The following is a 16,964-nucleotide window of genomic DNA, read 5'->3' as shown; positions in this document are numbered from 1 at the left end:
AAAAAATAAAAAACTGACATTTTTAAGCGTGAATATCGGTTGATATATTAAATCGATCAAAAGTAAATTATTGAAGGAGATGTAACTATAGAGCGAATGATATAGTTCAGACTGCGTTAACAAATTTTGTCTACATCCCACGTGTATAAAACGGAAACAACAAATGCGGGTACGACGTCCTCTTAAAATTTTAAATTAATAAAATTAAAATTATGTGCTTCGAAATTCGAATAGTCAAATATCGGGATATCTCCATCCGTAGTTAGAGATTTGACTCATCCATGATCAGAGAAATGGTTATAGTGGTTCATTAATTATGGTACCGTATGGTATTAACGGCGTTTATCAGTAAAAACGTCGTTCGGGTCGACCCATAGATATTGATAATGATTATTATTGGACTTGTTTAGTCCGGTGTACGTGAAAATAATCAAACAGCAATCACAACGATTCTTACATTTTTTGTTTATTATTATTCAATTTCGTTTACCAGATACTTCTCTTATTTCGAGGTAACTATTTAACAGAACAATTCAATTCAACCGCCGCCGACGATATGCTAGGAAGACTTCCACCATGCGTCATCGATGTGGGAACTGGGTGAGTAATAGTTGGCCCATCCCCTGGTCATAATATTATCTTATTTTGTTGTATTGTCCTGGACTCATACTTAACAATTACTAGCTTCTAATAATGACTGATGTTCAGGTATACCAAATTGGGATTTGCTCCCAACAAAGAGCCACAGATGATAATACCATCGGCGATTGCCATCAAGGAGTCGGCTAAAGTGGGCGATCAGACAGTTAGAAGACTCACCAAGGGCGTAGAAGATTTGGATTTCTATATAGGAGATGAAGCATTTGATGCCAAGGGTTATTCCGTTAAAGTACCTGCATTTTTAATATCACTAAAAAAATCAAATCAAAATGTTAACTGGTTTGATTAAATGTTGTAGTATCCAGTGAGGCATGGCTTGATTGAAGACTGGGATTTGATGGAAAGATTTTTAGAACACTGTATCTTTAAATATTTAAGAGCTGAACCTGAAGATCATCATTTTTTACTAACTGAACCACCATTAAACACTCCAGAAAATCGTGAATATACTGCAGGTGAGTAAACCATTAAATAAAACAATTATAGTTATAAATTATTTGTCACCAAATTATAAGCATGTAATTTTTTTAACTAGACATGAATAAATATTACACTTTAAAAACTCATATCTAACTTAAAAATTAAAGTATCAAAAATAACATGAGCATAGATTATGTTTTTTCCTTTAACTTTGTAAAAGGTTAATTCTCATTAACAACATAATGGACACAAATTGTAAAGGTCTAGCTATAGCATCTTCTTAATAAAATACAAACAAATGTATATTATTCTACAATAGAATTTGTAATAAATTTAATAATTTTTTTTCTTTTTACTAGAAATAATGTTTGAAACGTTTAACGTTCCTGGTCTGTATATTGCTGTACAAGCTGTATTGGCATTGTCTGCTTCATGGAAATCACGGCCCCTTCATGAACGTATATTGACCGGCCTTGTAGTGGATAGTGGTGATGGTGTAACTCATATAATTCCAGTAGTAAGTATTTTATTTTTATTAGTGCAATCAAATTGATTAGGTATACTTAATTTTATTTTCTATATTTTTAATATATTACGTATTTTTGTTTCTTGTTTCTTTAATAATTCATTTGCTTAATTTTATTTAAACTAAGTAAAAAGTTATTTGAACAATTTAAGTTAACAAAAACATTCAATTTTGTTACGTGCTGCTCTACCAGTAATTAAAATATTAAGTTATATTATAGTATAGTGTTTTAATTAGTTTAAGAAAATTTCTATAAGTTGAAATAAAACAATATTTATTAAACAAAAACAAAAGTTTAAGTATTACCATTATATTTATAAAAATATTTGTGTGATATGAAGATGCTTGGGGTGTAACACCTATGGTATATCTAAATAATCTGTACAATAGACTCCCTTATTTATGGTGTTCCTCATATCCTGGACCAGTGTTCAGTGGTCTTGCATTTTAACCAATGCTTTTGTTGTTTTTAATATTTGCTGCTGTTAGATCATAATTTACAATATGAGAGGCACTTCAATGAGTATTAGACTGGTCATCCTAGAGTAGTAAAGCTAATTATTACTTTGGTTAAGATGTTAAACATAATTTATGTACCAACATAACATTTATTTATCTAAGTTTCTAATAAATTCTGTAAACCCGTGAGTGTGTAACAATTTTAAATTATATGTATTGGTTAAAAATGTCTCATATTTTTAAAAATATTTTGCATTATAAGATTTATGAATGATCATCTTATAAACTTTGATATAACTTACAAAATAATGTAACTAAATAATATTACAATATAACTGTTATACAACAAGCTAGTTGACTAACTATAATGTTTTATATCATGAAATATATTTCACATAGTATTTTCTTTGCACTCAGATATAAGTACATAGTAACATTGATTAAATATACAATGTATTATACAGTATATTTAATCAATGATAGTAACTGAAACTAATTTTTCCATACCCCAATTGAATTTGAAAAATAGATAAAGGAAAGACTGGTTTAGGCCAAAGTTGTATGTGTTCATTATTTTTTATGCCATATTAGAATTGTATTAAATTTAGTTGTTAATTAACATTAATATTTAATTTTTATGATTTCAGGCTGAAGGTTATGTAATTGGTAGTTGCATTAAACACATACCAATAGCTGGCCGTAATATAACATATTTTATTCAGTCATTGTTAAGAGAAAGAGAAATTGGTATTCCACCAGAACAAAGTTTGGAGACAGCTAAAGCAATTAAAGAGCGTTACTCCTATATATGTCCAGATATTGCTAAAGAATTTGCCAAATATGATTCAGAGCCATCAAAATGGCTGAGAAAATATGATGGTATTAATAGTGTGACTAAGCAACCATTTTCTGTAGATGTTGGTTATGAACGGTTTTTGGGACCAGAAATTTTCTTCCATCCCGAAGTATGTAATTCTTCTTATTTTGTAATTAAAGAGTTATAATAAATAATTTTATTGTTTATAGTTTTCAAATCCCGATTTTACCACTCCCATATCTGAAATGGTTGACACAGTTATACAAAATTGTCCGATTGATGTGCGTCGTCCATTGTATGATAATATTGTTTTATCTGGAGGTTCAACTATGTTTAAAGACTTTGGTAGACGTCTTCAGAGGGATATCAAACGTGTGGTTGATGCTAGATTGAAACGCAGTGAAAAAATAGCCGGAGATAATTTAAAAGTAAATTTTTGCAAAACACTATTTATACAAATGGCTTATATAATCTTATAATGTTTAGCCCAAACCTATTGATGTTCAAGTGTACACTCATAACATGCAAAGATATGCTGTTTGGTTTGGCGGTAGTATGTTAGCTTCTTCAGTAAGTACAATTTTTTTTCTTTTTCAATTAATGTTTCTTAAACTCAATATATTGATTATTTTTTTTTATTCGTTCTTTTAGCCGGAGTTTTATACAGTATGCCATTCGAAAAAAGATTACGAAGAATATGGACCAAGTATATGTCGACATAATCCTGTATTTGGAACAATGATGTAGTCTTTCTTCATGACTGGGTTACAATAATTTAAATTAAAAAAAAAAAAAATCATATATTATTAATTATTATTTATTTATATATTTATATATATACATATAATTTTTTTTACTCATTACAAATTAAATATTATTATAATTTACTTATAATTTATTATTATAAATTATTTTCAATTTATGTGCATTCAGTAATTGAATATGGGTGCTCAATACTAATTTTGTATTCTTTTGTATTGTTATTTGCAACGATCGTAATATAGGCTAAAATATTGCCAATTTATGGAATTTAGGATTAAATGTGCATACAGGATTTAACATTGAATATTCATGTACATGTAAAAAATTTTCTTCCAAATAACAATTCCTTTGTTGAAATAAATTATGGATATTATTAATTTATATTTTGTCTTTTCATAACCTCACATTCAAATAATATTTCATAAATATTGAAACATAAAATATGATAAATCATCTTTAAGAGTACAAATATTAAATTATATTTAGTATAATCATATGATGAAAACAAAATTTTTATCAGCTAAATTAAAATAATTAACAAATAATATAATAATAATGAATAAAGATAAAAAAAAAATTATACAATAGATTTTTTAGAATCAAAAGAAATTTTTTACAAATGTTTATAACAACATTGCCTTTCACAATTTATAATTTTTAATAAACAAAATAAGATTACAATAAATTTTCGAAGGCTTCGTTTTTAATGAAATGATAAATAAATAAACATTTTGCTTACACGCCAACAGAAGGCGGTAAGTTGTAACAGCTGATTTGTCAAGAGTCTGAAAACTGGGTCAATGCAGTTTTTACTTTATCAAACAACAATGAATCTGATGTTGTTATCAATTGCTGCAAAAGTTTAAAAATGCCCATTTCTTTTAATTTGGCTTGTCTGTCAGCTGCACCACTATCTTCTTTCCACACTAGATTTGAAACACAAAATATTGCTGCAGCTTGTAATTTTGCATTACAATTTGTCATGTATTCTTGTATTTTTTTCAATATTTCATTATTTCTCATTATATAATCCTTAGCAATATCACCGTCAGCAATGTTTGCTAAAATACATAATGCCTGTTCCTTTACCTCTGGCAAATGATCACCTTCGAGAATCATCATCACAGCCTGTATTATATCACCACCGCAAAGGTTCATAATATAGTCGATGTGGGGTTTTGTTGAAAGCAAATTTCTTAACAGCCCTAATGTTTTCATTAGAATGTTAATATGAGAATCGGATAACAAATTGAATATTTGGTCAGTTCCCAAAGTACTCAAGATTTGTGATTTAATTTTTTGTTCTGCTTGGAACGCCATATTCATTAATGCCCATATTCCATTAAGTCTTAACGAATGATCTTCTCGTTTGGTTAAGCTGCAAAATAGTTCTATAGCTCCCGACTCTAAAATGGGTTCTTTGGATGGTGAAAATTCTAATAAAAGATTACATAGTGTGGACGAGGTGACACTTAGAATTTCATCTGAAGCACCTTCTAATAATGTCATTAAAGGTTTCCAAACAGAATGATCTTGAAAAGTTGTACGTAGTTGCTGGACAGAACGTGACAAAGAATGTAAACATCGAACAGCAGCTAATTGCACTTTAGGACTAGGATCTTTCAAACCTAAAACAATATGATCAATTAAATTGTCCGTTTCAATTATTCGCTTACGAATTTCTTCGTCATTTGCCCCAAGAGATGCAAATACCTAAAACAAACATAAATATAAATAAGTTAAAGCATCAGAAAAAAATTATAATTTAATTGTTTTACTTTGAAAGCAGCCTGTTTCATTTCTTTAGACCTATGTTCTCCATAAGTGCCACCATATTCCCCCAAAGGATGTGTAGGATAATTCACAAACTCTGCTAGTGTTTGTAACAGGTGATTTGATATACTCGCTAAATATTGAAGTTCAGCATCATCCTCAATTATTACAGCTAAAATTTCAGCTGCTTCTACACGATGTTCCCATTTTTGGTCATTTTGACATAAACGCACAAGAGTAGGTAATGTTCCATACATTACTTTATAATCATTTACATTTATAGCTCCTGCTCTATAGAGGCATGTTATGCATTTTGATGCGGCTAAACGCATACTAGTTGGTCGATCACCACCTCGCATGGAGTCTAATACATCTGATATTGTCTCGCCATTATATTCAGTCTCTTCCAAAGCTGCAGAAATCATTGGATTATCTTGGCAAACACGGGCAAAACATTTCAACGTGGCAATGGATAAATCATCCACCTCAGTGTTTAGTAGATTAGCCAAAATCAAACCGATTCCTTCTTCCCATAAAATATTTTGATGAGCTGTTGTACGACAAGAATAAGATAATATAGACATGGCACAAATACTGTTGCTAATAGAATCTTCAATAGTTTTAATTAGCTTTCTTATAATGGCTGCATCACTAAACACTACAGAATAATCAGAAAAGGGATATTGTAGAATGGTACATATGCAACGAAGACATGCTTCTATAAATTTTGGTTCATCGTCCATGAGAAAAGCATTGAATATGTACGTAACAACATTGGCATCTACCAATGCCTTAACTTGGTCTTCAGATCCTTTAGCCAATGAGCCAAGTATTACTACAGTTTCTAGACGGATATCTGGTGTTTTTGTTTGGTCAGGTAACACCTAAAAAATAATAATAAATAATGCATTGGTAAATCAAAAAAAATGTGCCCGAAAGGAATTTTTATTTTTATTTTACTACAAATTACCTGCAGAAGCCTGGGAAGTATGCCGTTAGCGATGACTATTCCCTTCTGTTTGTTACTGCCCATGATGGAATTTTTGACGAAGTTGAGCGCCTGATAGCATTTTGCGTTGTCTTGAGTGTACAGGTTGTCGATGTAGTAACGAGACGTTTCAGCATTCATGACGAATATCGGATGCGGAACCATAATAGCTATAACAATGATGACAGCAATAATGTACCTATTATTATTGTTATTATTTGGCGTCTGTCATCCAGTTCGGTCACAGCGGCAATCGTTAACGTATCGTTGTGAATGGAACCACCATTGAAAATTTTAATTAACTGAATACGGGGACGTAAAAATACGAATCACGTATTAAGAATAAATCGATGGCACTAAATACAAATCGCTTTGATATTGAAATATCTGAAATTGAAAAACTACAAATCTAACAGAGACGCAGAATACCTATAATAATGATAACAGATTTATTTTTTTATTTTGTTATCTATAAACAAGGGATTATTTAAATATGCCGAGACCATAGTAATAACCCAAGTTGTGGTAACAACAACATCGTAGTATATATTCATAGATAATATTATTTATGTATATATTATATATATTATATTGTGATATATATAAATATCACAGAATAGATTCCAGATTTTCATCTATTATTCTGTGCCTCTGTGCCCTGTGGTAATATTAGTGGCAATAAGTAATAACTGAAAATAAATCGATAAATATTTTTTTTATATAAATCATAAAAATGTGTAATGTACTAATGTTACAAATTTACAATACAACGGTCAACGACTCTGTTCATAAAATAAATGAAAAATGTGTAGTTTGTTCCTTTATTTAAGTATTTTACACTTTTGTCTGTTTAATAATATTTAATTAATCCATTAAATGTCAGTAGGTATAAAAACTTCATTAGTCTGAACTTTGATTCATAAAGACATAATATTATTATGTCATAATCAAAGCATCTAATAAAATTGCTATATTTATTTTATTTTTTATAACTTGAGATTTGATGTACGGTCCGGGTCCGCTATTAAGGCCACTCCTCCGCTCAAATCTGGCATTATCCCTTATAAAAATCTTCTACAATCACTTTGGGTGTACGGGGTAGTAATTTGGGGTTCTGCTAAAAAACCGAATAAGAGAACTATCCAAGCCTTCCAGAATATCTACTGTCGTACAATTACTGAAACACCGTGGTATATCTCCAACAACGCAATAAACTCTGACCTAAGAATCTGCTCTGTCAATGAAACTGCTACTATATACTACTAACGCTTCCACGCAAAACTACAATCCAACCCCAACCAGCTCATCAGGGACCTTGCTACTCCAGCCTCCAGCACTTCCCGGAAACCCAACCAGACGACTCAAACGGAATTATATATGTTAATGTAAAGTCACTAGGTGTCTTTAATGTGAGATTTCTTACCATGTTATTATTAGTTCATAGTTTTTCATTCTTTTCTAAAATTATTATTTATTATTGTACACCTCTGTATAGATTGTAATATTTTAAAATAAAGTCATATTTAAAAAAAAAAAGTTACCCTATTAGTAATTCAAATATTTCTATTATAGGTAATATGAATTTTGTTTTGTTGTCTATACTCTATGAAACTTCATAAATCATGAAATTGTAATAATATGAAAGTACCGTCTATATCATTGCGAATATGATTACGAATATACAGATGTTACCGGTTATTATGGCGTCATCACTTACCGCTCATCTAAACTCGCAGCCCTATCACAGAATAGATAAAATCAAAAATAGATTTCATCTTTTCTGTGGTAGTACTTATAATAGTACCAACCCGGTCCTAAAATTAGGGTATTTTGCTACTGCACACCTAATTCCATACTCCAAAATATTTTTAAATAATAAACATAGACTTAATAGTATACATGCCATATATAAATTCGTAGCATAATTGTTTTTGGTGTTTATTAATAATTAGTTATAATACAATCTTCTATAAAAGTCCTTGATACCTATATAACAAAAAATTTTAAAATTAAAAACAAAATAACTTTGGTTAAAATACAAATTTAAGTAGTGCACACTTTAAAATTTTCTACTGCAGCACAATTTTAGGCCCTATTAGTTTTTTTATTTATTTAGTTGGTACTACAAACTACTATTCTTTTCAATGTAAATAATCCAAACCAATTGTCAATAAGTACTACATAGCTATACTTAACAGTTGTTTCATGACGATTTGGTAAGAATATTGCGCTCTACTCACGATTTAAGATATTATTCTAAATCGTGGCTATATCTGCAATAATTATTAATGGAGAAAATCCAATGATGACAGTTCGTTTCCGCTATAGCGCGGTGTTCAAAACTAGCTCTAACTTGTTGCTACAGGAGAAGACTTGTAAAGTATATAGGTATAAGTACAACCGAATCATTTTGATGATCTTGCGAGGACGCTCGCGGCAATCGACGTCAACTCAGCCGTACGGCAGACCTATATTTACCTGGTGTAAATAGTGTATCAGTTAAATGAAGAATCTGTTTGTACAGAATAGATATAAGTAAACCATCATTGATTCATTGTGCCGTCCCTAGCTTTAAACGGCCATTGACGACATAGGATCAGTTCACAGACGTCCTTCGATTAACCGCAACCGATACCGTCCTTGCCAAAACAATTTTTGTTCATTTTTCACACCCCTCATGTTTTTTTCAGTCACCGTGACTGCAAGTCACAATAAATATTATATTAAATCGACATTATTGTAGGTCCCTCGTCGTACAACGATTAGAAACGTACATTTTCTTTAGGATTTTACACAGGCTCATACGATTAGTATAGTACTTAGTGATCATTTATTTATTTAGTATGTTATGATCGGTAATTTATAGACAGATTCACTTGTTCTTGCACGTGCTACAGATTTGCTCGATGCGTCACCGCACACCACTTGAACATGAACATAAGCGGATAATTGGTCACATTCGTGGAGGGGGGACTTGACATGTAAACACGTATTTTTAGACGTTTCAACAGTTTGTTGTGACTTGATTTCGTTTTGACGGGCCTTAAGAACCCCCTCCGATACCCACCTACGATTTAGACTTGGTGTGTCGCGTATAATCAAATAATATTATTTTGCTGTTGAGTGTCGATTCCTCTCTCTTCAAAAATCAATTTTCATTCTATGATACCTACCGATCGACCCTATAATGGTGCGACTTTGATATCGAAAAACATTTATAGTTTATATAAATATAAAATGAGTATGTCATATTATTATCAACACTGTATAGATAAGTCGGAAGTCACGAACACTATGTGAAATGTAAATCGTTAATAAATATAAAAAATAAATTTATCTACATCGTGGCAACGGCTTACGAGTAATAGATATTGATATTAGTATAATAATAGTACTGGTTATTAATCGTAAGCAATTTTAGAATTTTATCAACGTAGGCAACTGCCTTTCATTAAACACGCCTTTGTCTAATTAGATACGTAATCTTACCTTCTGCACCGAGCTTTAAATTTTAAAATATGACTGATTGCATCGCATAAGGGTATTCACAATCACATTTGATTATAATTGTTATTTTTAATATTATTATTATTACTATTGTTTATTGTACATTATTTAGGTACTTGACTATATTATTAAATTCAATACCACAGAATAAATTCAATTACCTATTCTGTACCAATACTATTAGATATTTTTGGCAATAACAAAAAAAGTTGTATTGATGTATATGTGTATTTTATTTTATGAGATATAAATTATGTAACATTTTCCAAAAGAGAAAAATTTAATGTTATTTATCGGCTAACGTTTAGGAGTAGGTAGACTACAATTGTTTGGTGTAGACAGAGCAATAAAAATTCTTATGTCAACACATATCATTATATCAACATCTGTATGACCGCATCCTGGAAGGAGATGATTTTCTATTAGCTGATATTGACTATGGGGTTTTTTTAAAGTAAAAAAAAAAAACGAAAACTTGTTAATTTTTATATTAGTAAAGAGTCAAAGGAACCTTACCTTTTCTATAAACATAATTAAGGAGAAGTTGATCACTTCCACTCATGTCCTATGTCAAAGATAACGTGTTAATAAAAATAGTTTCTATGACCAAACATTTTACTATTTAAGTCACCAAAAGCAACACTGACTACATTTTAAGATTTTTGTGTAGGAGACAATTTTGAAAAAAACTTCATTTGAATGTTAAGGTTCCAAGATATTATACATCTGGATTATACATATTATATTATAGTTCAAACTGTTCAAAGAGTTTTATTACTCATTTCAGAGTTGGCTTGATGTTAACTATAAGTATTTTATAGTAAGTTCTATATAGTACTCGAAAGCAACATGAAATGCTTTTGCTTTAAAATAATATTTTACCATGTGTAATCGTCAGCCTCTTTTAAAAATATTAAAAAAAAAAAAGCAAATAATTAAATGTATTGATTATTATATTTAATCCTCATTTAATAAGTTAGGTACACCATCTGATATTGGAAACACCCTATGTGTTTCTGGACATATAAGTTCACCATTCATAACTTCCACCTAAATTAAATAAATAAAAATTTTAGAATATCAATCATTATAATAAAGTAAAATTTTAAAATTAATTGTATTTTCAAATGATCCTGGGTGACCCTGGATAATTTCTAAGTGTAACTGGTTCGTGACTTATTAATCAACTAGTCGACTAACCACTCCCACCTATGCCATGAAGTACTATCATTGAATAGTTTCTTTAATCAAGTCAACCAAGCCTTTTGATTTATTTTTTTCATCTAATCCATCATCAATTGTGCTTATCATAAAATTTTTTCATTTTTGTATACAAATTATATAAATAAAATATAACATGAAAAAAAATTTAAATGAAACCAATAGGTAAATATATGATTGGATCTTAACATAAATATGGTTTATAAAATCTGATATAGAATTTAATTAGTTTCCAAATTAAAAAATAAATTAATATACTAACAGGTATTGACAAATATTTTTAAAAGAATACTTCCTTAATTATGTTTAGTACAAACAACTATCAAACTGATAGATAAAACACAATCCTGTCATAAGGTTTATTAACATAATATAAGAAAAATAGATGATGATTATATTTTATTTGGTATCATCAGTCCAGACTTACTTCCATGAGTAAATGGTGTACTTTTTTGAGGTACTCTTCATCGTTTTCATAATTGTTGATTAACTCTTCAGATAGGTCTTTGCCATAGCCAATCTGGAATAAAAATAAAAACAAACACCTCGTAAAACCCATTAATACCATAGTAGATTGATATAATTTGGTTGCATAACATTATAAAAATGCACAACTACACAATAAACATACTTGCTTAGCAGCGTTTACAAAAACTTTCCAATTGATTTTTGATATAATTCTCTTCACAAATTCTTTGTCGAATTCAGATTCAGATATCTTAATGTCTTTCGCCTATCGAATACAACTTATATAGCAGGAATACACAATATTACAAAAAAGGAGACAACGGCATTGAACGAATGTCGTCAATAGGACAAACAAAAAAGATGAAATCACTCACGACAATACGAAGCGGATATCCTACTTTGACTCCATTCACAACTTTGGATGACAGCATATTGTGGGTAAACAGTTTCATGGTTGATGATTGCGTAGTGGACTTTAGCAAAAATTAATTATAGATCAGCATTCAATAGTTGACGGTAAAATAGACAAAGTGAAACGTTCAAAATAACTAATTAATTAATAAAAGCATTGAGAAATTATAAGTAGTAGTAACGACTTATGACTGATGAATGACGATTATGAGACTAAAATAAACGGGTTAACACAAGAAAGTCCCAAAAATCGCGGACACCAGCAATACTATAATAGGCTCAGACGCAGTGTGGTCATATTATAAAAACCAAATTCCGCCACTAATGAGAATAAAAAGCGCCACAATAGCGCTACGGTTATTATCACTGTTATCCATGATGATTAATAATAGTAATTTTTTTTACTTTAAAGTTATAAACTTATAAGTTATAACAAATAAAGAAATTATTAGTAAAAATCACGTCGTTATTAAAATATAAAGTTTAAATACAAATACAAATAAATTAAAAAAAAAACAAAATATTAAATATTAAATCAACAAAAAATTGTCAACAATTTTTCAAGTAAACACTAATTAAGTCATATATATATATATAAGGTATAAAATTTAAAAAAACTTACAAGTATAAAATCATTATTTATTTTACTATCAGATCCATGGTCAGTTTCATCAGATTCGTCTTCGTCATACATACATTTGTTAAATTTATTGAGATGCTGATCAGTTATAGATGTGGTAAGACAACACATATTTTTATTTGCCATATCTAATTTTATTCGCAATAGAGATTTAATCGTATTTGGTTTCAGTTGGTTTCATTTTTTTGTTTTTATGTCTGTCATCATTGAGAAAATTCTTTCAACACCGGCATTACCATGAGGCAAATATAATACATTCAATGCCAATTCAGCTATGTTCTTAAAAATGTAACAATCATTAAAATTTTTGAGCTCATACATGTAATTCCAAAACTGCAATACATCATTAGGTAATTAAGTTTTCTCAGAATCTGAAAATTAATTTTTTATCTGACTTAATTCATATAAAATTACGTCTTTCTTATTTAGGTAGTTCAATGATTTTATTGTACAATCTAGTGTGATATTAGACTTATTAAGTAAAATTTTTGGATCAACAAATCTAAATTTTGTATACAGAGTATGCATTGGGAGACGTTTTAAACTATTTTCAATTACTTTTTGGTAAAAAAATATAACTATGTTCATAAATTTATTATAATTTGCTTCGTTTTTACAGCTGTTTAATATATTTCTAGTGTCATGACCAATTTCAATATTATTGTTGGGAAGTATCATTGAAGGATTTTTATACTTGTCAAATTCATCATTTTTGTAACATTCTGGCTTTAAAAATTTTGAACATATTATACGCAAGAATCTAACACTTTCCTCGTAAAGCATTAAAAGTATTAAAAACAGGAAGAATAAAATGCATAAAAGTATAAAACACAAGTAAGCTTTAGTGTATGGATTTTGTAGTTCTTGATATGACATTTGCAGCTGGATTTTTTTCTTCTACGTAGGCTAATCTGAATAAATCATTAAGTACTCTCCACTGGCTTAAACACATTTATGTAGTGCCAACCATCTAGTTTGACTTGGACTTAGTATTTTCTCGCCATGCAACTCGCATATTTTATCAAACGTCATGTAAAATCGTATACTTCGTTTAAGGATTACAGTGTACACTGTACAGGTACCGCAACACTGAACGTGATTAGCGATACGACACTGTCTATTATACGAGCGACTTATTAAGTATAAATATTACGATTTAAAATCTTAAATCGTGATAAATACACAGATATAGATATAGATATCTGTGTATAAATACGAATGTTCCGCCAGCAATATTTGATAAGGACCTGCAACACGTTAAAAATCAACTGAATATTCAAAAATTACGTTTGACCAATAGATAGCGCAACACAATAGCAATAACGGCTACGCCGCCACAGTTATAGAAATACGCTAAAAAAGAAGGTCCTGTTTAGTATTTTATTAAAAATACTTACTTTTATTTTGCGTCGCTCTAAGTAGAATGAAAACAGAAGGATGGCAGCCCGCCCATAAATCATAATACGAATTTGGCGAGTCTATCGAGAATCGAGTTTTACTAGATTATTCGTATAACCAGACGTCACAGTGGTATTATACGTCTGTTTAACGTTTTAAATAGGTAATAATTATATTGAACTCGTTTTTCGCATTTATTGTAGTAGCTCATTATTTGTTAATGCAATTCGATAGGTGATATAAAAATAAAATATTAAAACCTATATAAATACAATAAATAATATAGTATCTCAATAGAATTATGAAATTATCAATATTTAAGGTTTTGGTTGGTTTAATATGTTTTTCAAATTCGTATTAATTATCGAAATCCTACCATTTGAAAAAAGAGATCTATTCCAGTCATAGTAGCTGGTAGTTGCAAAATGTCTTTTGTAAAGACATTGGGTTTTTGCAACATTTTAATTCCATTTTAATTTCTCACATCCATTCAATTCGAAATCCCACTCTTTGTGTGGAATCACTACCTACAGTATAATACCTACCTCATGTAAGCTAATAGCTTGTGTTGGAGATAGGGAGTTATTACATTTACCAATAAAATAAAATAATTAGGTAATTTCTTATAATATTACATACATTGACTTATGAAAATGAACACTTTAAAAAACATAATAATAATAGAGAAGAGAGGACAAGATGTAAAGTTTTAACATAAATAAATTAGTAATACATGTAGTTGATACAGCATTAAAGCAATCAAAATATACTGTCAATATATAAATAACATACAATTTAGCAATAATTTACAATGAAGAATAAAATTAATACACATTATTATTCAATTCTAAAAATATGTATTTATATAATAATCCTTTAATATTAATTCTTTTACTTATAATAATATTTCTTTTAAAATCCAGAGGCGTAGAATTTTAATAAGTCATATGCATAAACGAATGATTTATGTTTATTGTATTAATTATTACATTTATTTATCTGAATATGTATTCCAAATACTTTAAAAAAAAGTATTCAGAATACATATTTGAATACTTTATAATAATAATATTTCCAAGTATTTTTTTTTAATAGATTTAGATTTCAATGACAAAAATATATATTTTTTTAATTTATTGTTTATAAATGAATATTATAATAATCTTGTTTAATTTATAATTTATAGTTATATACAATTGTAAAAGCTTCAATGACAAAAAAGGTAACAACATTATTTTTTAAGTGTGATTGGATGTTAAAAAGTATTCAGAATACTACCAAGTCTGAATCTATCACGTATTTCTAAGCAATTCATAGTCATTGATGAATCACTATTGATAAACAATTGTTTGCTGATTTAAAATATTCGAAAATTTAATACAAATTTACTGATAAGTTGGTCTTATAGCAATTCAAAAATGATCAAAGGAAATATATAGGTACAATTTTTTATTAGTATTAACATTTGAAGATCAAATATTGATAAAATAAAGATGGGGTACGTTCGTAACATTTTTTTTACATATTTATAAAGACTATAAGTTATTTAAAATAAGTTCGAAATCTGAACTTAAAAGTTTGTATTTTTTTAGAAATAAATAATATTATCAAAAATGTTACAATTATTGTACCCAATGTTACAATTGTACCCGAACTCTCCTACTGTACTTTTGCTGTATTCATTTAGTATAAATCATAATTAATAAGTATTTACATTTTACATGTGTTTCAGAAACTATAAGAACTGTGAAAAATCACAAAAATTGTATTGATCAAGATATATGAAATTTTATATGACTAATGCCAAGTTTCATGAAGGAAGAGAAAAAACAAAAATATCAATTCTAATTAATTTATATCTTATAAAGTATTGGTGTAATAATTTATTTTATTTTATTTTATATAGTTAAAGTTAATATTTTAATTATTTGTTTGTATTTAATTAAGTTCTAAATTATAATTTGGTGGTTAATACATAACAGATTTATCTAATCTTACTCCTACCATCATTAGGATTCAAAATAACAATATTACACATATTATGTGTAATATGTAAATATGTAAATATGTATGTAAACATATTATATTGGTTATTATATTTATTTCATTTACCTATGTAAATAAATTATTAATTTTTGTTACATTAAAAAAACAAACAAAATTGTACCCAATCGGAGAATTAAATCATTTACTTTTCACATCAAAATTAATAATGAATGTATAAGTTAATATCCATCGCTAAATCTTACTGTTGTCACAAGGTTAGGTTACTATACAGTCTGTTGTACACAACTGTTAGACGATTTCGCCTATACTCAAAACATACCTACTTATGACATACGATAAAATATTAGATAAAGAACCTTTTTAATCAACTATTTGTACGTTTCATATAATATATAGGTATATTATACCTATGTGATTTTGCGACTTCCCACCTTTAGGTTGATTATTATTACATGACAATTCGATTTTGATTGTCCGAGCGAGCACAGCGCGCAAGTGACCCAGCCCGCCGACTAGATGTAATTAAAATGCATTTTTTACTACCTAGTAATCTACTTTTGGTGCTGTTGCATAACAAATCGAGGGATATTTTCGTTTTTATTGTCCGAGCGAACGAGTGACCCCGCTAGGTGACTGGATGCATTTAAAATGTATTTTTTGTTATTAATTTTTGTAAAAAAAATTGCAAGAATTTATTTTGGTTAAGCCGGGTTTGAGTCTGTGATGTGAATGATCGTATACTCAATTATTTCCACTGCGCTACTACGTACAACAACGGTAATTGGTTATTTTACGTATTTTGTAATAATTATAATTATGAATTGTCATAACTTTTGAACGGTAAATTTCCGCAAATTTTTTCAAACAGTTTTGAATTCAGCATGAAAAAACACGTAGTTTGGGAAAA

General features: G+C 28.8%; 3 protein-coding genes across 3 annotated transcripts; 1 reads left to right on the top strand and 2 right to left on the bottom strand.

Moving 5' to 3' along the window:
• Positions 1-378: 378 nt before the first annotated feature.
• LOC114124780 (actin-related protein 3) lies at positions 379-4,025 on the top strand. The gene is made up of 8 exons (XM_027988150.2): positions 379-600; positions 709-889; positions 959-1,115; positions 1,440-1,597; positions 2,713-3,030; positions 3,092-3,310; positions 3,369-3,452; positions 3,534-4,025. Exons 1-8 carry the CDS (start codon positions 557-559, stop codon positions 3,627-3,629), a joined length of 1,257 nt encoding a protein of 418 aa, XP_027843951.1. The 5' UTR covers positions 379-556; the 3' UTR covers positions 3,630-4,025.
• A 74-nt stretch (positions 4,026-4,099) lies between these two features.
• Positions 4,100-6,842, bottom strand: LOC114124783 (armadillo repeat-containing protein 8-like). Its single transcript, XM_027988152.2, has 3 exons — positions 6,388-6,842; positions 5,423-6,301; positions 4,100-5,357 (listed from the first exon to the last, which is right to left on the bottom strand). Exons 1-3 carry the CDS (start codon positions 6,568-6,570, stop codon positions 4,422-4,424), a joined length of 1,998 nt encoding a protein of 665 aa, XP_027843953.1. The 5' UTR covers positions 6,571-6,842; the 3' UTR covers positions 4,100-4,421.
• Positions 6,843-10,847: 4,005 nt separating this feature from the next.
• On the bottom strand, positions 10,848-12,301 carry LOC114124784 (multifunctional methyltransferase subunit TRM112-like protein). The gene is made up of 4 exons (XM_027988153.2): positions 11,976-12,301; positions 11,765-11,866; positions 11,561-11,653; positions 10,848-10,962 (listed from the first exon to the last, which is right to left on the bottom strand). The coding sequence occupies exons 1-4, from the start codon at positions 12,051-12,053 to the stop codon at positions 10,870-10,872; spliced, it is 366 nt and encodes a 121-aa protein (XP_027843954.2). The 5' UTR covers positions 12,054-12,301; the 3' UTR covers positions 10,848-10,869.
• Positions 12,302-16,964: the final 4,663 nt, after the last annotated feature.

Source organism: Aphis gossypii, chromosome 2 (assembly GCF_020184175.1).
Source record: "Aphis gossypii isolate Hap1 chromosome 2, ASM2018417v2, whole genome shotgun sequence".
NCBI lineage: Eukaryota > Metazoa > Arthropoda > Insecta > Hemiptera > Aphididae > Aphis > Aphis gossypii.
This window is presented reverse-complemented; position numbering and strand designations above follow the sequence as displayed.

Excerpts from the sequence above, each read along its gene's own strand:
- LOC114124780 (XM_027988150.2), top strand. The coding sequence starts at position 557 with ATGCTAGGAAGACTTCCACCATGCGTCATCGATGTGGGAACTGG. Across the intron at positions 3,311-3,368 it reads TAGCCGGAGATAATTTAAAA|CCCAAACCTATTGATGTTCA; the intron begins GTAAATTTTTGC and ends TATAATGTTTAG. Across the intron at positions 3,453-3,533 it reads GTAGTATGTTAGCTTCTTCA|CCGGAGTTTTATACAGTATG; the intron begins GTAAGTACAATT and ends TCGTTCTTTTAG.
- LOC114124784 (XM_027988153.2), bottom strand. The coding sequence starts at position 12,053 with ATGAAACTGTTTACCCACAATATGCTGTCATCCAAAGTTGTGAATGGA. Across the intron at positions 11,867-11,975 it reads GATATCCGCTTCGTATTGTC|GCGAAAGACATTAAGATATC; the intron begins GTGAGTGATTTC and ends TGTATTCGATAG. Across the intron at positions 10,963-11,560 it reads TACACCATTTACTCATGGAA|GTGGAAGTTATGAATGGTGA; the intron begins GTAAGTCTGGAC and ends TATTTAATTTAG.
- LOC114124783 (XM_027988152.2), bottom strand. The coding sequence starts at position 6,570 with ATGGTTCCGCATCCGATATTCGTCATGAATGCTGAAACGTCTCGTTAC. Across the intron at positions 6,302-6,387 it reads TACTTCCCAGGCTTCTGCAG|GTGTTACCTGACCAAACAAA; the intron begins GTAATTTGTAGT and ends ATTATTTTTTAG. Across the intron at positions 5,358-5,422 it reads TGAAACAGGCTGCTTTCAAA|GTATTTGCATCTCTTGGGGC; the intron begins GTAAAACAATTA and ends TGTTTGTTTTAG.